This window comes from Quercus robur, chromosome 7, assembly GCF_932294415.1.
Source record: "Quercus robur chromosome 7, dhQueRobu3.1, whole genome shotgun sequence".
NCBI lineage: Eukaryota > Viridiplantae > Streptophyta > Magnoliopsida > Fagales > Fagaceae > Quercus > Quercus robur.
The window spans coordinates 5493165-5519750 of record NC_065540.1 but is presented as its reverse complement, the minus strand read 5'-3'; the positions used below and the strand labels follow the sequence as shown (position 1 = coordinate 5519750).

General features: G+C 33.7%; 3 protein-coding genes and 1 long non-coding RNA gene across 4 annotated transcripts; all 4 read right to left on the bottom strand.

The window, feature by feature from the left end:
* Nucleotides 1-7481: 7481 nt before the first annotated feature.
* Nucleotides 7482-8685, bottom strand: LOC126691902 (protein NRT1/ PTR FAMILY 5.5-like). The gene is made up of 2 exons (XM_050387228.1): nt 8095-8685; nt 7482-7846 (listed from the first exon to the last, which is right to left on the bottom strand). Exons 1-2 carry the CDS (start codon nt 8456-8458, stop codon nt 7821-7823), a joined length of 390 nt encoding a protein of 129 aa, XP_050243185.1. The 5' UTR covers nt 8459-8685; the 3' UTR covers nt 7482-7820.
* An 881-nt stretch (nt 8686-9566) lies between these two features.
* On the bottom strand, nt 9567-10606 carry LOC126691904 (uncharacterized). The gene is made up of 2 exons (XR_007644867.1): nt 10402-10606; nt 9567-9966 (listed from the first exon to the last, which is right to left on the bottom strand). It is a non-coding gene; the product is annotated as an uncharacterized LOC126691904 (long non-coding RNA).
* Nucleotides 10607-14102: 3496 nt separating this feature from the next.
* On the bottom strand, nt 14103-24763 carry LOC126690824 (protein PTST homolog 3, chloroplastic-like). Its single transcript, XM_050385951.1, has 6 exons — nt 24613-24763; nt 21057-21725; nt 19046-19244; nt 14848-14908; nt 14624-14745; nt 14103-14514 (listed from the first exon to the last, which is right to left on the bottom strand). Exons 1-6 carry the CDS (start codon nt 24761-24763, stop codon nt 14247-14249), a joined length of 1470 nt encoding a protein of 489 aa, XP_050241908.1. The 3' UTR covers nt 14103-14246.
* LOC126691903 (uncharacterized) lies at nt 14961-17043 on the bottom strand. Its single transcript, XM_050387229.1, has 2 exons — nt 16348-17043; nt 14961-15143 (listed from the first exon to the last, which is right to left on the bottom strand). The coding sequence occupies exons 1-2, from the start codon at nt 16631-16633 to the stop codon at nt 15040-15042; spliced, it is 390 nt and encodes a 129-aa protein (XP_050243186.1). The 5' UTR covers nt 16634-17043; the 3' UTR covers nt 14961-15039.
* Nucleotides 24764-26586: the final 1823 nt, after the last annotated feature.

The window sequence follows — 26586 nt, the reverse complement described above, 5'->3', positions numbered from 1 at the left end:
TATGTGACACAAGCATAACTCTAATATGACATTTGGGCATTGGCACCTTAGATTTAAGTCGATTTGTTTCACTTAAGAGTAACGGCCCCATTGGCCATTTCTAGGATTAGGATCACATTTGCCTAATTAAATGTATGTGTATGTGTATTTTTTTTTTTTTTTTAATTCTAGTAAAATTACATGTAGATTTTCCTCTTTTAATTTCAAAAGACCCTAGTGTCTTCTGTTTATATTATCTCAAAAAAAAAAAAAAATCAGAAGTTAAATTCCTTTTTTTTCAGCCTTTTTATTATTTGATGTCTTCAAATATAAATGAACATTCTCTTTCGTATGAACCTGACACTATGAAAAATAAAAATGTACTGCAGAGCTGTCTCCAGCTATTCCTGTAAAACTCTAAGCGGTAAGTGCCGCTACCTAGTCATGATAAAGATGATGAGAAGGTGCTGCACGTCCATTCATCATGTGTACATCATTCAAACAAATACTATTTGGAGAACCCACATATGAGGCCTGTTTTACTGTAGTCTGTATTACAGCTTGGGAACTGCAATACTCCAATTATGGTAGTCCAAAGTGCCTAGAACTTTGCAACTACACCATCACAACATGTTAGCACAAAGATTGCCATCAGCCTAACATCTTGGATCATGTTAAGTAACAAATATTAAGTTGAAACAACTTTATAATATAGGTACTCCTCAGACTTATTAGCTTCCAAGCAGTCACCTTACTTATATGCTCAAATGCTGAGTGAGTTTCCTCTACATGTTTTCATATGCTATCCATCAAAGTTATCGCATTTTAGGATTCACAAAGACATAGGGACAAGGAGAGCAAAAGGAAAATAAATCCTCACTATTTTAATAGGGAACGAGGAGGGAACATATTAAGAAAAGGTTGGCAAGATGTGAAAGTATATAGGCAGATGAGACACCTCTCTGCACTAAGATTACTTTTTTATGACAACAATAATAACCAGTAACAACCTACCACTTAGGATTTGTTGTAAAAATGTTGTGAAAATGTCATGGACATATCATTTCTCAAAATTAAATGTTGGTGGATTATTTGTTACATTTCGGCCGGTACCAGTTTTTAGAAGAAAAAAAGAAAAATCCCTAAACGGACAAACTCGCCAGCACATCATGTCATTACCTGCATCGAATGCCTAAAAAAAAAATCCAACCATTGCAAAGGTCGCCCCTACTTCTTCTTCTTATTGTACTATTTTTGGTTGTTGTTTTTTATTATTTAATTACATATTTATGTTTTAATATTATAAAATAATAATTGTTATGTAATAACTAAATGATCTTAGTGTCAAAAAAGAAAAACTAAATGATTTGTTTTATTTGAGGTTTATTTATTTGGATCAATAATTTTATGTTGTATAAGAAAATATAAATATAAATATATATTTTTTTTAATTTTTTTTAGAAACCCCGAAATACCCTGAAATGGTACGTCAAAATAGATCAGTACCGAAATATTCCGTTCCACTAAACAAATCGAAACAATGTCCAAAACAGTATTCATAACATTGCTTTCAAGCAAAAAGAAAAAGCTAAAAAAAAAAATTGAACTAAAATCTAAAAAAGAAAAAATTGTAATAGAGAATTTAAAGAAAAAAAAATTGTAATAGAGCAAGCCCACCCAAGAACACCCTGAAAAATATTCCTGGAGTCGCCACTGCACCTCTGATACCATTCCAAGGGGTTTTTCTGTTTTTGATGATAGACGCATGAATAAATGTCAAACACTTAACTCCAACCAATTCCCCCATTAATTTTTGGAATATATTTCATATTGTTGAGTCAAGCACCTTATACTTTTATGTCAAAATCAACACCAGCGTCCGGACTAGTGACATGCCAAAAAATATATATATTGACTGATGAAGTGAGTATAAAACTATTGTTTATAGAGAATCTTACCCTCAATCATATCCAAATCCCCATTCTGAATAAACTTTGTCACCTTTTCCTCAAGGGATGAGTTCGCTGAAAATTCTATAGGTATGCGAGAATCTTCACTAGAGTAGAGAGGTACATCATTATTCTTAATCTTCTCATCCTGATCTTTCAAATTATATGAGGGCCTTTCCTCCAAGGACAAACTGATTGGAGATTCTATAGGCATACTTTTAAAGTCAGTGGGATTGAAATCTGGATTTGAACTCCAGGAATAATGTTTCTTTCCTTCATTTGAAAAGGCCACATCTTCAACCATCTTATTCACCTTCTCATCCTCAACTTGCAAATTAGATGAAGTCTTCTCCTCCAGGACTGAAAGTTCTACAGGCATGCAGCTGTTTTCATCAGTGTTGAGATCAAAATTGATGCTTGAACCTTCCATGGTGGAAACTTCAGTTGACAAGAAAGCATTTTCAGCAACGTCTTTTACTTTCTCATCATGACCCTTTAATCTATGCGATACCTTTTCTTCCAAAAACAAATTCGATGAAGATTCTACAGGTAGGCTCCTAAAGTCACCAGAGTTGAAATCCAAATCACTACTTGGACTACTGTAATCGTTCCCTAGAGTGGAGATATCAGTTGATGAGATGTGTTCGACAACCAAGGTATTCGCCTTCTTGTCCTGACCTTTTAACATATAACAGAGTATCAATAACAGCCAGAGGTACTTTACAATGAGGATTGAACAACACTTAAAAGAAACTGAGATAAACCTGTTCATATATGTTCATGATCACTGATTGCACCCTGGTTTTCATCAAAGCTTTTCTTCGGACCAAGCCCATCGATGTTTGATGTTGTTGAGTTAGCAAGAAGCTCTCTAATCAGTTTATATCCTCTCCGTCTAACAATGTTTGCAAGGTCATTCCTATAAAATATAAATATTAGCACAAATATTACTTTTTAGCTCCAGATGGATACATACAAAACCTTCATCTTGTATAAAGATTATTTAATGATTCGCATTGTATTTGTAATATGTATAGATTAAGGAGTCCATCGCATAATCATTTCCACCAATTTGTTACAATGACAACAACAACCAAGACTTAGTCCAAAAACTTTGAGGCCAACTACATTTATTCTTCTCTGCAATTCTATGCCATCAAAAATCATAATCTCTGTCAGTTTTAGGTCTTCCTCAATGCTCCACTCTGTAAAAACTCATCTTGGCCTTTGAACTAGTTAAATGACCTATTAAGAAAACATCATAAATTTCAGTTATGGTTGACTAATTAAGATGTCTCTATGTCATAAATAAGGCCCCCTATCCCTCTTCTATAAACATTTAGTAATTAACCAAAAATACTTCTCTCACTACCATGTTAGAACATACTAATTTTTTGGGCAAATTTTAGATGTGTCTCTATGTCATAGTTGCATTTACCAATATAGCACCAACAGTATTATCTTTTCCCAAAAGGGTAATTAAATTCAAACATGCGGTTCATTGGTCAACGCAAACATGTAGTTGAATTTAATTGGGAACCTAAGTTACAACACCTAAACAACTCCACCTAAGTTTGCCAATTTTAGTAGCTTATACAAATTTAATTTCTGGGAGATAAAGAACTCTACAGTAACACTTCAATCTACTACTATTCAACCCATGATGCTCTTCTTTTCTTAATGAATTGCAAAGAAATACTTAGAAGCAAAAACACAGAGAAAGAATTGAAGAACCTTACCTTCCATGCTGTGAAAGCTCCTTGGTGGAAGGCACGTGATCCTCTGGAAACCCGAACTCAAGAGAGAAATTGCTGTATGTCATTGCACACTTCTTCATTGCTCTTCACCTTTCTACTACTACCATTCCTAAAACACCCACACAAAAAAAAAATTAGAAATCCCATAATCAGATACAAAAGAAAAACCATAGAAGAGACAGACACACACAAAAACTAAGCATATTAGGAACTGAAACCTGGGTTGACAAAGCACAGGTTGTAAATTGTTTCGGAGGTGGGTGTTCCTGGGTTTCGCAGTGTAGGTTGTTCTAGTGAAGATGTTGTTGTGGAAGCAAGAAGAGTTTACGAGAAGGGAGTGAGAGGAAGGTTAGGAAGTGAGAGTGAGAAAGGGTAGCCATGGCCCATGAGAGAGAGCAGAGCAACGGGAGTCTGCAGCATTTATAGGTTTGGTTTGTTTTTCATGGAAACTGTGACAAACGAATTTGGGATGTCACACAAGACTCAAGAGGATGAGATTTTGTTAATTTTGTTTGTCCGCTTGAGGACTTAGTTCAGCTTTTAGATTTTGATCTCCATGGCTTGTATCTGAACAGGATGTGTCCTGTGTCCGTGTTTTCCTCTTAGGTTGTGTTTGGTTCGTGTAAAAGCATTTCCAGAAAATATTCCATTTTCCGGAAATGGTATTTTCCGGAAAGGAAAATGTTTTCATGTGTTTGGTTGCATTTCAAAAAAAATTTCGAAAAATATTTTCTGGTGTTTGGTTATATTCTTGAAAATACCATAGAAAACACATTTTCTACTTGTTGCTCACATTTTCTCACATTTTCTCGATTGCCAAATGAATATATAATATCATTCATTACTCAATACAGAAACACAAACAAAACCTGGAAAAAAATCATCAAATCTGGTCACATTTTCTCACAGTTTCTCGGTTGCCAAACAAATATGTAATATCTTTCCTCAATCCAGAAACACAAATAAAACCCAGAAAAAAAAAAATCATAATTCGGTCGCAACTAGGTTCGACGAGAGGCGACTGGGTTCGACAAGAAGCGAGATCGCGCGGCGGAGGCGAAGGCGAGATCGCGCGGCGCGGTGCTGCAATCGTGATCGGCGCGAAGGCGAGATCGCGATCGGGGACGACGAATCTGGGTCGAGGACGATCGGTTTTGGGGTGCGACGAGAACAATCGATTTTGGGTGGATCGGTGCTGGGGTACGACGATCTCACCGATGGTGCGATCGGCGCGACGAACGAGCTCGATCTTGGGTTTTCTGGGTTCGTCGGAGTCGGGCTCTTCTGGGTTTTCTGGGTTCTTCCCCTCTCTCTCTCTCTCTCTCTCTCTCTCTCTCTCTCTCTCTCTCTCTCTCTCTCTCTCAGCGCGCGGGCTCTTCTTCCTCTCTCCCTCTCACTCAGCTCTCTCTGTTTTCCGGAAAATAGTATTTGAAGGTAAAATAAAAACGGAAATCAATTTACACCCCATCACAGGACAACTGAAATGCATTTCTGAAAAATGCATTTTCCATGGGCAACCAAACACCCGTAAATACGAAAAAGCATTTCCAGAAGTGATTTTCACCTAAAACAAACACAGCCTCAGTTTTGTTTATTGAATTCCTTTTACACACACACAAAAAAAAAAAAAAAAAAAGGATGAGATTTTGAGTTCTTTAAAATTTTAAAAATTAAAAATTAAAAATGCCGTTTTGATATTTAAACTTTACCCAATTTTTTTTTTATCCATAAACTTTAAAATAATAATAATAAAATTCATCCTCAAATTTTGTAGATAAAAAAATTAGTAGTTTAGAAAAAAAAATAGGAATAAAAAAAGTTTTAAATGGTTTAAAGACGAAAAAAAAAAAACTTTTTAAAGTTTAAGAATGAAAAATCATTTTTTTATAAAATTTATAAACCAAAATAGTATTTTTATCAAAATAATAATAATAACAAAAGAATAGTACTCGGTTTCAGTATGTGGAGTTCCATGCGAGATTTTTTTTTTTTTTTTTTTTTTTTTTTAATTCTATTAGTTGACATGCATACTTGTAAAAAGATTAATGATAATTTTCATGGTAAATAAGTCTAGCTATATTGTATATTTTACCATATTTTACCTGTTAAGTTAATTAGAAGCCATATATAAAAAATACAAAATTCAATTTAAATATATATATTAAATTAATGATGCTTAAAATTATGAAAATTCAAAAACCTTATATGACATAATATTATAAAATCAACTAATTGTCAAACATCTTCAAATATGTGTGTGTGTGTGTGTCAAGCATTGTCATTTTATTGTCAAGCATTTGAACGGGTATTACTTGAATGTACATCACTTTTATTTTGTTATATACTCATCATAACAAGCTATGTCAAAAAAATCTTATGGCATTAGATTTATGGTATAATTTAATATCCATTATGCTTTTGCCAATTACTCATCAGGGAAGAAAAAGGAATCGACTTCGCCATTTAGTTATAAGTCTAAGAACTAATTTGACCCTTACATAGAGTTCCAACATAACAAAACCTTAGGTCTGAAGTTAAAATACATGGACAGGAAGGTGTTGCTTGCTTAGTCGAATATATTATCCTCCACTCATGTCATTTTCAATCATTGGCTATGAGAGATGCCGCTTTTCCCAATCCTCAATTTTTGAAACGTTAAAATTTCTTATTATTTACAACAAATCAAAAGGAAATTAGTTAGCAAGAAAATTGGTTAGAATTTATGATCTAGTCGATCGTGCAGGTTCATAATTTTGTTTTTCCTTTTTAGAATCGGTTATTAATTAAAATTATTCATTCTTTAATTTTGTTAAATAAACAAGCTAAAGAATAAAGATCATATGGGTCTGTTAGAGTGTTATATGTTGATTTTAATCTTGAATTTTGATTCACTTAAATGGTTTTATTATACTGGATATCAAGAGTTACCTCTTAAAGGACTGAAATGGATTACAGAGGAACTTAGAAGGTGTGTTTTGCATTTTAACCTTTTTCATATCAACTTTTCCTCTATTGCTTCAACCTCCTATTCTTCTTTTTATTATCATTATTCTAACGTGTGTGATTTTTACGTTTTGTTGATGTAAACCCTTTTTCCAATATTAAGTGTAAAATTTTTATTCCTTATACACTATTATAAATAATTCTCAATTTACAAATTCTATATCAAATAAATATCTTCAAAGTTTATAAATTTTTTATTTTCCTATGTGTAGTCACACTCACCATCCCCAAATTTCTAAAGTCCGATCTTCTACCCACCCTACTTATCAACTTTGCAAATATGTATTAATTTATCTTCTTTGTTTTTTTTTCTTTGTTTTTATGTTTTTTGGCATCAAACTTATTAGGTTTTGTGCATAGGGTAGATTTAATATAGTTTAAATGTGAATCTCTCTTTGTGTTAATGGATTTTTATAGTTTTGATCACGTTTCATTCATAGGGAAAAATTGTTGTGAATATATACCAAATTTTCTCATATTAATTCATAAAACCAAGTATTTATATATATATTAAAAAAAAATTGGGGTTTAATTTCTCACAAAATTTAACTAAAGTTGATGAGTTAGTGATTTAACAAAATTGTGGTTTAATTTTTCAAAATATTTAAATTAAAGAATTGATAAAATGAACATACCTAGTTTAATTGAATTTGTTTAAACAATATCATAGGACCTAATCTTCTTATATGAATTTATTTAATATTTGATTGATTTATTAAAATAAGAAACCTGTGCCTTCTAATCACATCAAGCCTCCTGGTTTTCACTTCTGCAGCTGTGATACAACATAGTATAGAAAACAGCATTGCTACTATCATTCCAAAGGTGGGTACATACCTTTCTGGAATTACTTTTTTAGTTACTTCAACATACAGTCTTTTGAAATGGTCTTTTACAAGTTCATAGAAAAATTTAAATATGGGAAGAGGGACCTTCAATTTTCCAAGTTTGCGATTCATATTATTTGCTTGCTCTAAAAAATAAGTACTTCCTATGGAAATCACAACCCCACACATAATGAAGGTCATCCACATGGGTATCATGCGTATAAAGTTTTTTGTATCCTCCATCTCTTCGTAGCTGCAATGTCTCCATCTATTTTGTTCTTTCTGCTCTTGATTTTGGGTTTGGACTACAATTGCGGCCTTGCCAGGGCACCTGTAGTTAAAAAAATTCCTCTTTCAAGAACATTGTAGAGCTTGCTAAAAATTTGTGTGTCATAACTAACAATTGATTACATATTGTTCTGCCGACTGTTAGAAGTTAGTAAACTGGGAAATTGTTACTAACAGAACTCATGAACATTGGTGAAGTCATTATACTTTCTAAAAACTCTGTTAAATGCAAAAATGTGGATACTAATGACTATCATCAAATTTCTAGGTTGACAGTGAGAGAGAGAGAACCTGAGACTATGTGTTTGAGGCAGCGGATTATCATCTGGTAGGCTACAAAAACTCTAAATATAGTTGTAAGAGGGCTCCCCTGCGGATGCGGTCCAGGACGTTTGTATGAACATGAGCCAGTTGTGAATAAAAAAGTTGCCACTACAGTACATATTGCTGGCATTCCAAATCGGACAGACCATGGCTTTATAAATTGAATTGCAATAAATCCAACAATTGCAAGAAGAATCACAATAAAGCCACCTGCTGCTTGCCATGGCATTGGTTGTTTTGAATCTCGTTGTTTCAGGAAAGCGTCCAAGGATGTGATATGACCAGATATCCCAATAGCTAAGAATGCTAACGCTGTATAGAAGAGAACCATTTGGGCATCTCCAATGCAATCTGGCTTGTACTATTAGAAATTTATCTGAACTAACCATTATAGAAGTGTATTATTGGTCCTTGAAATGACAGAAGCAAGTTTTATATATAAACCCATATACAAATACGATCTCTTTTTTGCAGAAAGATAAGAAGGTTGAAAAGAAATTCTCTTTGGTAGCTGCACAGTGCAAGCATTGCCATCTTTCTTGGGCTTGGGACAATGTGTCCCTGGCGCAATTGGTGCAACACCAGGCCAGATGTTTAGAGGCAGGGTAAGTTTTTTACATTACTAGTATATTTTCTGATGAAAAATAAATTGCTTACATTCTTCTTTTTTTTAGGGGTATACCTGGAGCGATGAAGATGGAAGGAGCGACAGATGCAGGGATTCCATTTAGACCAGCAGCCCAGGCTAGAAGGGCAAGAGGAATTTAGATAGGAAAAGGTAATGGTAAGTATCTTGGCTATTCTTTTAAGATGGTTTTTTTTTTTTTTTTTTTTTTTTTCCAATGAAATTTTGATCTGTGTGGTAATGGTAAGTATCTTGGTTACTATCCACACAGATCAAAATTTCATTGAAAAAAAAAACCATCTTAAATGAATAGCCAAGATACTTACCATTACCTTTTCCTATCTAAATTCCTCTTGCCCTTCTGGCCTGGGCTGCTGGTCTAAATGGAATCCCTGCATCTGTCGCTCCTTCCATCTTCATCGCTCCAGATATACCCCTAAAAAAAAGAAGAATGTAAGCATTTTATTTTTCATCAAAAAATATACTAGTAATGTAAAAAACTTACCCTGCCTCTAAACATCTGGCCTGGTGTTGCACCAATTGCGCCAAGGACACATTGTCCCAAGAAAGATGGCAATGCTTGCACCGTGCAGCTAGCAAAGAGAATTTCTTTTCAACCTTTTTATCTTTCTGCAAAAAAGAGATCGTATTTGTATATGGGTTTATATATAAAACTTGTTTCTGTCATTTCAAGTACCAATAATACACTTCTATAATGGTTAGTTCAGATAAATTTCTAATAGTTATCTCTGGCTAACATCAGTGATGATACAACGAATCCTGTTGCTTGAATACAGTGAAAATGAAAAACATATTAAGTTGTGGACGTACTCTACCACAAGGGGCTTGATATGATAAGAAAGAATGCAAGGGCTGGAAATGCTTTGCTTCCTATATCTGTAGCTCATTTACATGATAGTGTTGTTAACTAAAATTAAACAAGTAGAGCAGAACTGTCTTTGTTTTGAGAAGAAGAGCAGAACTGTCAATAAGTGTGCATCACAAGCGTAATTTACATGGACTGTAAGCTACCAAGTGTTTAATGGATGCCCTATTAATTTTTAATATGATATCTGGAGCCTCAGCCTATTCTAAACGTTTGTCTCATCTTGTTGATGATTGCAGGGCCTTACCCAGTAAAATCCCCCACACCCAGGTGCAGCACTGCTATAGAGAGGCCAACGCAGGGGCTGATCCCCTTGCCAGACATGGGGCTACAAAGGAGGATGATTTTGTCACTCTCAATTATGAAACACATAACATTTCAAGAAAATATTAAACAATACTGATGCATTATGATATTAACCAATCCATCTATTATGAAACACATAACATTTCAAGCATAAGAACAAACAAGCAAACCACATGTGGTTGGCTAAGCCATGAAATTGGGTGGATAAACAAGCATATATGAGAAAACCCAAATCACAGACAAGATGAACTGAGAGACAAAACATCTATTGGTTGTTAAGCTAACAAATGTAGCCCACAAACCCCTACAACAGCACATAGTATGTTCAGATATTAATCTGGAGCTAAGCATGGCAAAATCCAAGACCCACAAAGATAATAATTTATTCATTTCTAGAGCGACCAAATACCCATAAAAATTTTGAAGAAAGCGAGAGAGAGAGAGAGAGAGAGAGTACCGCCATGGTGATGAGAATCAGAGCAAGCGAACGAACCAGGTGTGTGCGTGTGGATGTGTGTGTGTGTGTGTTGGTGTAGGAAAAACCTTACCTCGCGGTGTTAGTCTAGGTTTTATAGGGTTACGGCTCTGGGCTAGTTAGGGTTTGGGGTTTGCTTCTTTTTCTGTTTGTTAGGCTGCACCTGATTTTATATTCAGACCTTGGAATTGGATGTCCCGGTTTTTTAAGTGAATTGGGCCGGAAAAGGGTAACAGAGTGTAACACTTTGTCGAGAAAAAGATAATAAAATAGTTGCATTGGATTTAATTATCATCACAAAAAAAAATATATATATATATATATATATATTTGTGTTTAATTGGACTATGTGTTGAATTCAAATGAAAATTTTAACGTACAACACAAATATTCTACCTAATATTTACCCTATAATGACTAGTAGAGAAGGAGATGAAGATCTTATATACGTATAAATTGGAATCCCACTCCAAAATGAGTACCCTATTTCTTCTTAAGTTTGAGAATTTATAAGGAAATTGAATGGAATGTATTTAAGCAAAAGAAATTAATGAAATGGAATGAAATTAAGTAACTTTGATTAGATGTTTTTTAAAATAAAAGAATGAAAATGAATGAAATGTAAGTAATCTTATTTAGGAGTAACATAGAGAGAATGAATTGAAATCATTTTATGACAATATTACTATTAGACATTTATTTTAAAATAAATGGTTGAATATATAGGAGTATTTTGAGAGTTTTAATAAAAAATTCATTAAATCTAATTTCATTACATCCTATTTCCTCCCAATTTTTGGGGGAATGAAAATTTGAGGTTTTAATCCTCTCACTTAAACTCCCAAATAAGAGAAGAATATTCTAAAATTATTCCCTTCATTAAAACTCTCAAACAAGAGAGGAGAAGAATATTATAAAATTATTATTTTCATTCAATTCCATTTCCTCCTCTCAAATGAGGGCTTAATGACTTATCAAAAATAGAAAAGTGAGAATCATAACGAAATTGTAATATATATATATATATATATTTAATATAGTTCAATATTTTTTGATTTAATTATATTGACTTGGTATAATATTAGTATATTATATACTATACAGTAAAAGTTTGACTAATAATGTTTATCTGACAAGCCTGTAAACAAACTAACTTTGTCAAGTAATGAGTGTTTAAACTTGGGTTAAGAGCAAAAGTAAAACATCCAAGCTCAAACCAAGTCTATATATGAAGTTTGAGTTCAAGCTGTTAAGGTTCAAATTCGACACAAGTACATTATCAAGCTTGTTAAAACCCTATTTGATTTGGTCCAAACTTCCAATTACTTTTTTATTTTTGGAAAAAAAAAAAACGGTTACCTAAAATTATGGTAAAATGCAAGTTATAATTTTCAAGCTTATTATTAAACTCTTAAACAAGCTTAAACTTAGTTTTTTTTTTTTTTTTTTTTTTTAAATTTTATTTTAAGTATCAAGGTAATGTTCACGAATCTATTTATAAATTTTTTTTTTTTTTCTGGAATTTAGTTTGTTTATTAAATAAGCTTAAGGCCTAGGCTTGATTTGTTTATACACAAACAAAAATTAATGATTTTTTTATTGAGTCAAGCATAAATTGTGAATGAATGACATGGTTCATTTACACCTATATTTACCACTTTACATTAAGAAATTCATTTTTCAAAATGAATTGTCCATTGATTATTTATGAACAAAATCGATAAAACCAAAGGTTATATATCTTTATTGAAAATGATATATAACATTAAATTGGCAATAAATATAAATTTATAAGGATGACAATAATAAAATCTAAAACTAAAGAAACAAAAATGATTTCAAGGACAAATAATTTGCAAGCAAAAAAAAAAAGGGTAGTTTGTTAGTTTTTGGATTTAAAAATTCAAATAATTTTGGATGAAAAAAATGCCAAAATTGGCAATTAACCCCAATTTTAGGGGTGTTTGAATTTTACTCCCTAAAGTTTTAGAATGTTTAGATTTTACATTCTTAAATTTTAGAACTTGGGGTGTAAAATTTGTACACCCTAAACTTAGGGGCTAAATTTTAAAATTTGAAACTTTAAAATGTAAAATCCAAATACCCCAAACTTTTGGAAAGTAATTTGCAATATACTTTTATCCTTTTTACGTCTTAGGAGCAAAGTTAGAATTTTGTCAACAAACACTGCCTTTAACTTAGCTTTCTTCTCTACTTTTTTTGGCTATTAATTCCTAGACTTTGGGCCATAACCATAAGACCCGAGCTTTCAAGATGGTATCAATTATCAAGTACTAACAATTATTAGAGAATAATGATTATGATTATATATATATATATATATATGTTAATAGTCTTCACTTATTATAATCATACCTCTAATGTTAAAGCCAGAAAATGGTAAGTTTCAACCCATGAACCTGCTAATGGATAATGCTCATTTTATCATTAGCGGGCTGGGTTATTGGGTTGGGTTTATTGGGCTACCCATGAGCTTGTGTTAGCATTTTATTTTATAATTCTTTATAAATAAAGTTTATTTTTTTTAAGGAAAGAATTAAAAATTTTCAAAACTTATTTTAACTTTTTACAGTCAAACCTATTTGATTTTTTTTGGAAAATACTAGAGATAAAAACTTTTTTTTACAAATTGTTGATGTGGTGAGTGATTATTGGTAAAAAAACAATGTTATTAGTAGGCCCAAATGAGAGCCAGTAAGAAGTTGGCCAACAATAGTTTGTAAAATTGTTGGACTGTAGTATTTTTTTTTTTTTTGATGGAAACTTTTATATATATATATATATATATAAAGGCTTTAAATGGTTTTTTATATTTATTTTTATATCTTTTAATGTAAAAAAAATGCAACTGTTAATTTAAAGTTGCTAGGCTACTAAAAAAATATGTATTTAGTAAACTAAATTTAACATGATCGCTTTAAGTATCTTAGTAGTTAGGGGTTGCTCTTAAAGAATTCCTCCACCATGTCTTAGACTGCCAATAATTTGTTCTAAACAGCATTTTATTTATGTAGTTTTATATTTATTAAAATTTAACTAGGAACAAAAGTAAAAAAGTAAAAGTTTTAGTATTTTTTTTGGCATTTCATTTACAAGTTTATTTGATCTAAAAAGTAAATTATTCACATTACCAATTTTTTTTTTTTAATAATTACATGATATATCCTGTTTACCTAGGGTCAAGTGGATCACTATAAATTGAAAATGGCCCAATAAAATGAGTGGATGCTGATTTATTCAATCAAGCAACTTTGGGTGCCTAACACATTTTTAATCATAATTCAAAGTCCACACTTCCAATATACGCGTTAGTTTAAATTAATTCAAACTCATCATTTTTTAATAAATAAATATAATATTAAATGAATACTTATTTTTGCATATAAAATTAATCATTGTGTGTGTTTTTTTTAATTTTTATTTTTATTTATAAGTTGTAACTCCAGAAACTCTCAAACGACACAATGGCATGTTTGGCATCTAATCCTAAGAAATACACACATATAGAAACTACTCACTACTCACTCAGTACTTCCAAGTACTTAATGGTTGTAAATTGTGATTTTAACTAGAGAATTACATAAGTTGCTTTTAACGTCCCTTTTTTTTGTTGTGGGGGTGGGGGGAATCAATACATAAGTTGCTTCTTAAGCCCAGAAATATATGTTAAGCCTCATGGAATCACAATAATCTCATTGATCATGTCCTCCAAAAATTGCTGTCAAATCAATGTTCAAAAAGAATGTGCATACAAACAAATTTGAATGACATAGAGCCCAAGAGGACAAGGCATGGACAAGTTGTGATTAGAAACTGAGCCCAAGTTGAAATCCAAGAGCAGCGTGCACAAGAAACAATGTCATAATCCCACTTCCCAAGATTAATGTGAAAAAAAAAAAAAAAAAAAAAAAAAAGAAAAAAGAAAAAGAGATTGAAAGAACTGGGAATAGATATAAAAAGAAGAAAACAATAGAATTCAGGTCCTCAAAAATCATGATTACCTCAAATAATGCAGGTAATGTGGCTTGTAAGGTCAAGAGAGCAAGGCCAGTTAAACCTGTAACAGCATGAGGACTGCAAAACAACCATGTAAAGTTCAATTTCTCTAAATCAAATAAAGAGGACCTGTTCTAAGTTAGAATGATGTGTGTGTGTACATATATAAGATAATTGTTAGAAGTACCTCTCAAAGATGGGTTTATCTGAAGTGAGTAGAGCTGTTATTCCACCAGTTGCTCCAAGAGCAAAGAAGAAAAACATCCCGGCTAGAAGCTTTGGGTGCAAGTCTTTGGCCATAGCCTTCTCCTGAATTGATGAAGTATGGCGTGTCAACAAAATAAATCATGGCACCAGAACCAGCATCAATTATTTAGTTACAATAAGCAAACATTGTAATTAGTTTCTTACCACATCATCAGAAAAAGTATACGGAAACCTAGATATGTTCCATAGCAAAGAGCACAACCGCCTACAGGTTCAAGGATCAAACAGTAGACAATTAGATGATGTAACTCTAAAGCAGAAAGTTGATGGTAATATTTGCAGTAATTTGTGGTTTGTTTTATGTAAGATAAGAGTGAGGGAGACAGAAGGAAATTCTTATACCATATTTCCAAGGTGACCCCAATGTACAAGCCAGCCAAGAAGATTCCATGACTTAATAAGCTCAACAAAAGGCCCAAACAGAGATCTCACAGCACCAGCTGTAATTCACATATTAAAAGTTGTTATGTTGTTCAGATATTAATGTCTCATGACTTTTATCAAGTAATATCAGGCTAGTGTTAAAGCTCATAAATATCTGGCTTATGCAAAAGAGTTTTTAGATAGGCTTTACAAAAAGATGAATTCTGCAGTAGGCTAGCTAATACTTTTTGACAAAGTAAAAACTTCAGTCTTGCAAAATCCCCAAGGGATAGCACACTTGGCTAGGACCACATCTTATGAAACTAAGGCCATTGGTTTTCCCTCCCATTGGCCATTGGGACAAAATACTTGTTCATCATAAAAATAAAAATAGAAAACCCCACTACTTGCTGAAACCTATATACAATTAGAAGATCAAATAGAAAAGGGACCAGCAGAACCTAAAAGTTAAAAACGTCCATGAGGTTGTTGCTGACTTAATCTTATGCCCAGTGTAATGAGGACTCAGAAAGCGGATTCAGAACATGCAATGTTCTCAGCCATCTGTTACAATGTACGATGATTTGGTTCCTATTTATTTTTTTTGAATTATTTCAGCATGATTGCTGGTTATTCAAGGATTTAAATGCAAAAGAAAAAAGGCTTAAGATAATTAACACTAGTGTGTTGTATATTAACATGACAAAGAAGTTTTCCTCAAAATTATTGCACTAAAATGTACCATTGCCAACTTGCCCAACTTCAAAACAAATATAAACCTGAATTTCAACAATTCACCAAATAAAGTTCCCCAGTCTTATCTCTAATATACCCGTGCCCTGTTCCCCATATCAACCTTTGCACATGTTGAAGTTTTTCTAAGAAACTAGGATTCTTCATCCTATCATCCAACACCCTTTAGTCTCAAAATTACAATGAAAAGAAAAAAAAAAAAAAAAAAAATCATTCCTCTTAAAATTTATGGAGCAAGATCCTCTATGAGCATCGCCATTACTAATAGGTACACAAGAAACCAAACCATAAACCTCTTTGTACGGTTCTGATAAATCCTACTTAGGCTACTTCTACATTAATCCCCTAGCCAACATCTAAAAAATATAAAGCACCTCAAAATTTAGTTTTTTGAAAAGTGATAAAATTCATTGAAAAAGAGAAGCGTAGCTCAGTACACAAGGAATATACAATATCCTTAGAAATGTTTTTTGCAAATTAATCATACATTCACCCATGCTTTGAAAAGAAGATGGTAACAACATTTACCTCCAGGAAGAGCAGCCATAAAGAACAAAGGCAAAGGAGTAAAAGAGTACAAGAGGGTCTCACGGGATTCCTCCATTTCTTCTTCTATTTCTTCACCTTCCTCAACCTTATCAATACGTTCGTTCTTCATTGCAAAAGAGGGACTGATAACTAGTGCTCTTCTTGTTGTTGTTATTCTTATAGTAGCCCATGTTTCAGTATGGATTTTGGAAAAAGTTGGTGAGGGAAGAAGTAGAGGAGACATAAAATTCATACGAAGAGCAGCAGAGGCATTGAGTATTGACATTACTTTCTGGACACAGATAGCAAGAAAGTGAATAGAGTGTACACTACTTTTGTTGGCTTAGTTTACCAAAATAGGAGTATAGTAGCTAGTTTTACTGGACTAGAAAGAAGAAGAGAGTGAAGAGTGAAGATAGATAGAAGAGGAAGTATAGGAAATGCGAGGAAAGAGACATGCCAACTGAACTGGAGCAAAGAGTCTATAATACATAATTGATTGACTAATTTGAACATATCCGAGAATATTTTTTTCTAAAATGTACACTCCTATTCCATGGAACGTATGTGACGTGAGACATTAAGTTTAAATTACTATATAAGCTTACAATTGTAACATTTTTATTTCATACTTTTTGACCTAAAAATTAAAGGGAAAAATTTTTTGAGCCAAAAACTAGAAAGGATACCTACCAAAAAAAAAAATCAATTTATAAATTTAAGGCTCAATTAGTCTAAAATAGACCGAAGTCAACTAAGGTAGACCGAATAGACCAAAGTGGACCGAATGAGCCAGAAATGTCTCAAATGGGATGAAATGGACCGAAGAATTGGACAGAAATGAACCGAAATAGACAGAATTGGACCAAATTAACCGACATAGACCAGAATGGACCAGATAGACTGAAATAAACTGATTGGGACCGAATTGGACAAAATTGGACTAAATGGATCAAAGTAGATTGAAATGCTACATTGATGTGGTTTAAAAAGATCATAAACTTATCAAAAAAAAAAAAGATCATAACAACAATAAATGCTATTTTGAATTATATAGGTACTTGGAAACTCACATCGCCAACTTAATAAACAAAATTCGTAATGAATTTATCCACACAAAAAAAAAAAATCATTATGAATTTTTTATTTTGTATGTATAAACTAACACATCTTAATAAGATTTATATAGTATGATTTATAATATCTTTGTCATCACCTAACAAAAAATGTAAGTATTAGAGATTGAATTTAGCACACTAACCATGAAACCCAGTAGTATTTTACTCTAGTTATTGACTACAAATTTGGCACTTCCCTCTATATGAGGCAGAAGCATTAAGTCATGCTGGATAGGAGATCATATATAATTTTATAGATTTGTTGCCCTTTTTCATTTTTTTATTGGTTGATTTGTTGCCACAACATTAGGCCAACTAATCTCGGCCCCATTTGCTGGCTACCAAGTACCAAGGGTTATCAAAAAGGCCCCTCAAAATTCTAATAAGCTCAAAATAGCTTTGATAAGTGGGATTAATAAGTTTGGAGAGACCATTTTAAAAATCTTTTTCACGTTCTAAACTTTTTGTCCTAAAAATCAAATTTCCTAGTAGTAAAATGCTAACCTAAGAATTCTCAACCTTTCCAGAAATGCCATCAAATTGCAACTCCCAATATTTTCAGGCATCAATATTTCACGATCATTATGGATTTCTGATGGAAACCACCTGATTTCTTGCTAAGTTATATGCTGGCTTACCAAGTGAATATGGAAAATATAAGTATAAAAGGAAAGAAAAACAGAAAGAAATGTAAACATTTTTTTAATTGGTAGATAGTGGGAAGGGGAGGGGTGGAATTTGAACCACAGACATAGTGCACTACAAAGAATGCCATTACTGTTGGGCTATCACTTGAACTTGGTAAAAGAATACTAAACGTTGCACATAACAGGCTAAAGGACCTTAATTTTCATGGTACAAGATAGCAACGTCAATCCAAAATCTGCATGGTCTTGAAGGCCTGATTCCATTTCTTTTACCTACGTGGCTTTAAGCTTTGATCTTTTTTTGGATAGTACAGAATTCCAAGCAATCTATCATTGTTTTCTGTACACTAACCAATAACCCCAACATTAAGCATAAAATGAAATACACCCCCCCCCCCCCCCCCCCCCCAAAACACACACCAGAATTCAACTAACTATTTGAAGCAAATAAACATTCTTGGATTGGAATATGACAACTCCGCAAAGACATACGAAATCCATACAAAAATCACCATCAATCAAGAAACTATGTATGAAAACCTTTTTGATGCCAACCTTGCCATAATTGGAGGATATTAAACCACGTGATTTCATTGTTCATTTAGGTAGGAAAATTAGTTTAAAAAGAGAAGTAAATTATTGTTGTTGTTGCTGTTCATAATAAAGAACAATTCATCTAATAAGCATCTCTAGATTCTTCACAACATATGCCAAAATTTCAAGAATAAATTAATGGATTGAAATCAATAAGTAGAAGTGTCGCTTGCATAATGAAGAAACTAAATAGAAATTATAAATAGCATGATTTAGAGTTCATTAAATTAGACATGTGAAACCTGTTCAAATGGTTATAACAGTTTGAGAAAAGAAAATAAATAAGAGCTGCAGGCCTGGGCACTTTTATCATATGTTATAGAATACTAAGTTACTAACCTAAGTGGTTGAGTGACTAGTGCAGCAGGAGTGACATCCTTGGATGTCAGTGTACTGCCATTCAATGTCACAGCAACACTCCCACCATTAAGCGAATTTCCAGAGTGCTCTTCAGCAGGCTGCACTACCGAATTTTGCAGCTTGATAAATTCCTTGCTTTCTTCAGCAACACGTTCATTTAATATACCATAGGCATTATCTGAGCATCAAGCAGCTCCACAAACTCAACTTCAATATTCAAAGGCACCAAATAAATAAAAGTCAACAAATTCAATCTCAAGATAGAAATCATTCTACAAAGACAAATACAAAATGGTATCATGACAAATACATGACTAAAAGATATACAAAACCAATGTACATATAGTGGTTGAAAAATTATCTACAGGGTAACAGGGACATTAAACAAAAAAATAAGCAACATTAGCAGTATACTTGAACCTTCTTTTTTTTTTTCTTTTTTTTTTTTTGATAAATAGTATACTAGAACTATTAAGATGGCAAAGAAGATATTCAACCCTTTGGAATTTTCAACTTCAGAGTTGAGGTGTTCTTGATCATCTTTCTTATGTTCACTCCTCTTTTACTAACAAGAAATCAAGTAAAGTATTATGGTACAAAGAGAATTATTTTAAAGGTATTAAGAAATTTATTTTTAAGGTTAATTGCAAATATCCACTCTAAAAGATAGAGGCATTTGTAATGTGCATCGTAAACTAGAAAAATTTTGCATTCGCCACCATAATTTGAGATTAATTTTTAAGGCTACCCGCTATCCAAATCAGTGTCCAGAATGTCCAACTAGTGAGTAGATTAATTTCAAATTAGGGTGTGAATTGAAGACTTTTTATTTTAGGGTAAACATTGTGAATGTATTCATTATATATGATGGACAGTTGTCCATTACTCTATCAGTGTGCACTATAATTTGGATGAGTAATAGAAATTACAAATAAATCTCGAATCAGGGTGCTAATTGCAGAAGTTTGAAATTTAAAACCACATTGCAAATGATCCCATATTTTATGGTCATTAGCCGTAATTAACTCCTTTTTTTACCCTTTTCAACTTGATAAAACTTATTATAATTTCTCTTCCAAAAACGATAAATGGACCCTTTCTTTTTAACTTCATCAACTATGAACCTAACACTATGAAAAATAAAAATGTACTGCAGAACTGTCCCCAGCTATTCCTGTAAAAGTCTAGGCGGCAAGTGCCGCTACCTAGTCATGATAAAGATGATGAGAAGGTGCTGCACGTCCATTCATCAGGTGTACATCATTCAAACAAATACTATTTAAAGAAACCATATATGAGGCCTGTTTTACTGTAGTGAAAACCATGGTCTGTAATACAGCTTGGGAAATGCAATACTCCAATTATGGTAGTCCAAAGTGCCTAGAACTTTGCAACTACACCATCACAACATGTTAGCACAAAGATTGCCATCAGCCTAACATCTTGGATCATGTTAAGTAACAGATATTAAGTTGAAACAACTTTATAATATAGGTACTCCTCAGACTTATTAGCTTCCAAGCAGTCACCTTACTCGTATGCTCAAATGCTGAGTGAGTTTCCTCTACATGTTTTCATATGCTATCCATCAAAATTATCACATTTTAGGATTCACAAAAACATAGGGACAAGGAGAGCAAAAGGAAAATAAATCCTCACTATTTTAATAGGGAACAAGGAGGGAACATATTAAGAAAAGGTTGGCAAGATGTGAAAGTATATAGGCAGACGAGACACCTCTGATTCCATTTCAAGGGGTTTTTCTGTTTTTGATGATAGACGTATGAATAAATGTCAAACACTTAACTCCAACCAATCCCCCCATCAATTTTTGGAATATATTTCATATTGTTGAGTCAAGCACCTTATACTTTCATGTCAAAATCAACACCAGCGTCTGGACTAGTGAAATGCCAAAATATATATATATATATATATATATATTGACTGATGAAGTGAGTATAAAACTGTTGTTTATAGAGAATCTTACCCTCAATCATATCCAAATCCCCATTCTGAATAAACTTTGTCACCTTTTCCTCAAGGGATGAGTTTGCTGAAAATTCTGTAGGCATGCGAGAATCTTCACTAGAGTAGAGAGGTACATCATTATTCTTAATCTTCTCATCCTGATCTTTCAAATTATATGAGGGCCTTTCCTCCAAGGACAAACTGATTGGAGATTCTATAGGCATACTTTTAAAGTCAGTGGGATTGAAATCTGGATTTGAACTCCAGGAATAATGTTTCTTTCCTTCATTTGAAAAGGCCACATCTTCAACCATCTTATTCACCTTCTCGTCCTCGACTTGCAAATTAGATGAAGTCTTCTCCTCCAGGACTGAAAGTTCTACAGGCATGTAGCTGTTTTCATCAGTGTTGAGATCAAAATTGATGCTTGAACCTTCCATCGTGGAAACTTCAGTTGACAAGAAAGCATTTTCAGCAACGTCTTTTACTTTCTCATCATGACCCTTTAATCTATGCGATACCTTTTCTTCCAAAAACAAATTCGATGAAGATTCTACAGGTAGGCTCCTAAAGTCACCAGAGTTGAAATCCAAATCACTACTTGGACTACTGTAATCGATCCCTACAGTGGAGATATCAGTTGAAGAGATGTGTTCGACAACCAAAGTATTCGCCTTCTTGTCCTGACCTTTTAACATATAACAGGGTATCAAAAACAGCCAGAGGTACTTCACAATGAGGATTGAATAACACTTAAAAGAAACTGAGATAAACCTGTTAATATATGTTCATGATCACTGATTGCACCCTGGTTTTCATCAAAGCTTTTCTTCAGATCAAGCCCATCGATGTTTGATGTTGTTCAGTTAGCAAGAAGCTCTCTAATCAGTTTATATCCTCTCCGTCTAACAATGTTTGCAAGTTCATTCCTATAAAATATAAATATTAGCACAAATATTACTTTTTAGCTCAAGATGGATACATACAAAACCTTCATCTTGTAGAAAGATTATTTAATGATTCGCATTGTATTTGTAATATGTATAGATTAAGGAGTCCATCGCATAATCATTTCCACCAATTTGTTACAATGACAACAGCAACCAAGACTTAGTCCAAAAACTTTGAGGTCAACTACGTTTATTCTTCTCTGCAATTCTATGCTATCAAAAATCATAATCTCTGTCAGTTTTAGGTCTTCCTCAATGCTCCACTCTGTAAAAACTCATCTTGGCCTTTTGAACTAGTTAAATGACCTATTAAGAAAACATCATAAATTTCAGTTATGGTTGACTAATTAAGACGTGTCTCTATGACATAAATAAGGCCCCCTGCCCCTATCCCTCTTCTATAAGCATTTAGTAATTAACCAAAAATACTTCTCTCACTACTATGTTAGAACATAGTAATTAACCAAAAAGACTTCTCAACATAACCTAGTTACTGGGCTCAATAAATGGGCCACACCAATATTTAATCAAGTGGGCCAGCTTATATAGCTTTGAATAAAACAAATAACACTTTCTTTGCCTGGTTCGGCTTTTCTTGGGTCAGCATAACTAGTTACTGGGCTCACCAAACAGGCCACAATCAATATTGTATCAAGTAAAGTGGCCCCTACGTTTCTACTTGAAACTAATAAACCTTTTTTTTCTCTCATCTTTTCTTTTCTTCTGTCTTTTGTTGTTCGGAGAAACTGACCAAGAAAGATTGGAGTATTACTTGGCTATTGGCTCTATGTACCATGGTTTGCGGGGGGAAAGAGAAAGGGAAGGTAAATACTAAATAAGGACAATCTTAACTATTAAAATAGTTAAACAAATGGATTAATTTAGAATAAGATTCTCTTCTGGTAGGTAGCTCCATTATGGCGTTCCTAAAATCCTATCCATCTAATTTAAAATCGGTGGATTAGGCTGTCCTTATTTCAAAGGTTAATCCAAACTCCACCACTATAGCATTGGGGGTTTTAGTGGCTTTAGCTCTTGAATTTTTTTTCTTTTGGTTACCTAGATGATGGGAGAGGTTGGCTTGAAGTGGAATATTAGAAATTCAATACTTAATAGTTCCGTTTTATGTTGGATTATTCGTTGTTTGGTTGTGATTCTGATCTAAAATGGTTTTAGATTCCTGTTAATCTTGAAAATTAGAGGAATTTGTTGCCCTCTGTTATGAAGACCCAAACAACTGAGTTTTTGGATTTATCTGTTTCAGTAAGGCTACTCCACTGGCTATGACTGAGATGCAGCTAGCTAGGTTTGTGATTGGTGGCTTACAGGGGATTTATGGGTGAAGTCAACCTACAAAGAAGAGTAGTGACTACAGCAGTGGTGGGTAGTAAAAAGTAAATAGAGCAACGAAAACACCATATACCACCTTGATGATTGTGAGAAAGGGTTAATTGGGGAAGAAAATGGGGAGAGAAAGTAAAGGGTAAAAAAGGTGCTGGCTTATTATTTGTTTTTTGTTTTTTAGACCAAGTCAAGACTTTTAAGCATTTTATTTGGTTAACAAAATAATAAATAAATAATTAAATGAAGACATAAGTAAGGATAAAATTGACTTCATTTTATTGAGGATCAAATTGAAGCAATTAATAATTAAGAGATCATTGAACGTTAACCAATAGTTAGAAGACTAAATTAGTAAATTTAACCTACAAATATTATATAACAAGTAACTATACAATGCAGCTCATTACTTAAGAAGCTACCTACAAAATTTCGTCTGAATCTTACTATTAATAAATATATGCAAGAATACAGTTTTGAGTAAGTGAACCTTACAAAATCCTATTGCAAATTTGGATTGCGATCGACCTAAATTACTCCATTAGTATAAGCCAAAAATGTCAGTTGATCACCTCTTGAAAAGTTCAGAGCCTGCAATGCAAGTCAAGTGAGTAGAACAAGAGTTAGCACTCATTATGCAGACATAAATACAACCATTTCTCCACCATGTCATTTAGGGGGGAGGCTTAAAAACTCAACCCGCCATGGCTACTGACTTATGGGGGTTCAGGATTCTTACATTGATTGTTAAAAATAAAAAAGACCATAATCACTAGATAAAAAGTATTTTTGACATATGGTGAAGCTGATACTGGCAGTGCAGCAAAAAAGTAGCAAAGTCAACAATATTAGCCCACAGGTATTGTTTAGACAGGTCGTTAAAAAAGCAAAGCCATGATCACTAATTGTTTTTTTTTTTTTTTTTAGAAGTAATAATGACCACTAATTGTAGTAAGAAAAAAAAAAGTATTCACAAATTTTGTTCTTTACAAGCAACAAGATTCGTTTCTAAAACAAATTAAAAATGGAACAGGCTTGAAAATAATATGCAAAAAACAGAACAGGAATTATGTATTCTACAATTAACAACAGGTCACCAGGGCTTATTGAAAAATATAAGATGCTAAACTGGATGTTTCATGTATAACACTTTTGGTAGGATCAGTTTAACAATACTTTTAGATAATTACTAACTAGATCCATAACAAGAAGCCAAGAATGAACTAAAATTCATCAAATATATAGGGCTCAAAGAAGAGTAAGAATTGGGAGGCGAGTACTAACCAGATATAATGGTTACCGTCGGTGGTCCAAGCTTCCATACAAATAGGGCAAAAGAGACCCTCGATTTCACTCCGATTCCACTCATTATCTTGCGAGCCATCGACGCTTCCCAATCCGTTCGACGAACAAGCTTCTCCTCCTCCGCTTGCATTGCTCATCTTCTTCCTCTTCCTCCTCCTCTTCTTCTTCTTCTTCTTCATCATCATCATCATAATCTTCTTCTTCTTCTTCGGTTTCGGAACCGGAATCGACTTGTAACGGGGCAAGTTGATCAACGTTTTGGAGATAGCGAGCGTAGTCTTCGTCGTGGTCTGCCATTAGAGTTTCTTCGTGTGTGTGTGTGTGTGAGAGAGAGAGAGAAAGAGAGAGAGGGACTGTGCAAAAATTTTGGTCGTTTTGATTGGGAGTATTGGCGAAGCCGTTTTAAGAAAGATATGAACCCTAAATTGGGAGAGCGCTTTTACGTTGCTGAAGGAATAGTTTTAGCCGTCTCCTAGAGCGCCTCGGATTGGAATTCCTAGTCCGATTTAGACTTGACTTCAGGGACTGCATCCTTATATATTGGACTGATAGGAGAGCTGTATTAGGCGTAAACAGAAGAAACGAAGAACACGATGGCTAAGGGTACCAGCAGGTTGAGACTCGATCGAAGCCAAAAAAACATAAAAAACAAAGACAGCGAAGAAAAGCCTATGGGAATCATGGAAATCATCCCAGAAAGCATCTTAATGGAGATACTGTCGAGGTTGTCGGCAAAAGAGATTTGCAACATTCGGATTGTGTCGAAATGCATAAACAAGATAACAAGAAAGCCAGAATTCGCAGCGAAACACGCTGCTAATGGCAACCTAGCGGGGTTCTTCTACCAGTGGCGAGAACCGCTTAGTCCTGATGATAGATATTACATTAATCACAAGTATGAGAATTATTATGATAATGAGTACAGACTCGTTAACGGTGAATTTCTAGGTGAACTTGAGTTTATTCCCCCAGGACTCGGTCTAGGAGGCCCTGATGATGATGCTGTTCCTCTTTCAGATCCTTGTTTGAAGTTCTTAAAGCAGAAGGGAAAAAATAGCAACGAAGTGGTGGAGATTATTGATTCGTGTAATGGTCTCTTGCTTTGTTGCACCTACCAAGGGAAAAAGCATGTCACAACTTACTTTGTTTGTAATCCTCTCACAAAGGAACGTGTCTGCCTTCCTTATCCGCCTGCTAAAACTAAACCACAATCGCCATCCAAACGCCTCACCTTTGCTTTGCTCGCAGACACAACCACCGACTGTTACCTTGGATTTAAGGTGGTCTGTGTTATTAATAATAATAATCACAGACATGTTGGCGACACCCAATCTGGATTGGTCATTTTTTCGTGGGACACGGGTGAGTGGAAGGAATTTGATGACAGGCTTCCACCTTTTGCTTTGTGTGAACAAAGCATAATAGGTTCGAAGGTGGTAATTGACAATAAGCTTTTCTGGAATTGCTTTGAAGATCACATTCTTGTATGCCACCTAAACAAGAAGTCATCAAAGTCACAATGTTGCTACCAGTTGATTGAGGCTCCGTGTTCTCTACGACAAGGAAGGACTCTGTGGAAAGCCAAGGACAACAAGCTTCTCTGCTATAGCCTAGACGAGTTTAAATGTACGTTGTCTTCTCTGCTGTCTTTTTGGTCTCTTTGCTTCAATGATGAGTGGAAGCCAAATCAAAGTCACTACAAGGAGCTTGAGATCTTAGCGGAAGATGAGTTATATGCAGCCACTAAGTGGATTAATAAAAAACGAGGTTCAGATTCACGGGTTGCCCATAAGATTATAGGTTCCAAGCTTGAATCCAATTTCATTTATTTGTGGCAAGATGTACATGACGAGCTTGTAAGATATGATGTTAAAGAGAGGGATTTCAAGACCTTGTCGGGTTTTGGTGCACCTACAACAAGTTGTGTCTTGCCTTACATGCACAACTTTGCTC

Coding starts and splice junctions, on each gene's coding strand:
- LOC126691902 (XM_050387228.1), bottom strand. CDS start 8,458: ATGGTTCTCTTCTATACAGCGTTAGCATTCTTAGCTATTGGGATATCT. Junction 7,847..8,094: donor CCTCAAACACATAGTCTCAG/GTTCTCTCTCTC, acceptor TTTTAACTACAG/GTGCCCTGGCAAGGCCGCAA.
- LOC126691903 (XM_050387229.1), bottom strand. CDS start 16,633: ATGTCAATACTCAATGCCTCTGCTGCTCTTCGTATGAATTTTATGTCT. Junction 15,144..16,347: donor TATGGCTGCTCTTCCTGGAG/GTAAATGTTGTT, acceptor TGTGAATTACAG/CTGGTGCTGTGAGATCTCTG.
- LOC126690824 (XM_050385951.1), bottom strand. CDS start 24,763: ATGCAAGCGGAGGAGGAGAAGCTTGTTCGTCGAACGGATTGGGAAGCG. Junction 19,245..21,056: donor GGATTTGGATATGATTGAGG/GTAAGATTCTCT, acceptor CTTGATGCTCAG/ATAATGCCTATGGTATATTA. Junction 14,909..19,045: donor CTAGTCACTCAACCACTTAG/GTTAGTAACTTA, acceptor TTGAACCTGTAG/GCGGTTGTGCTCTTTGCTAT.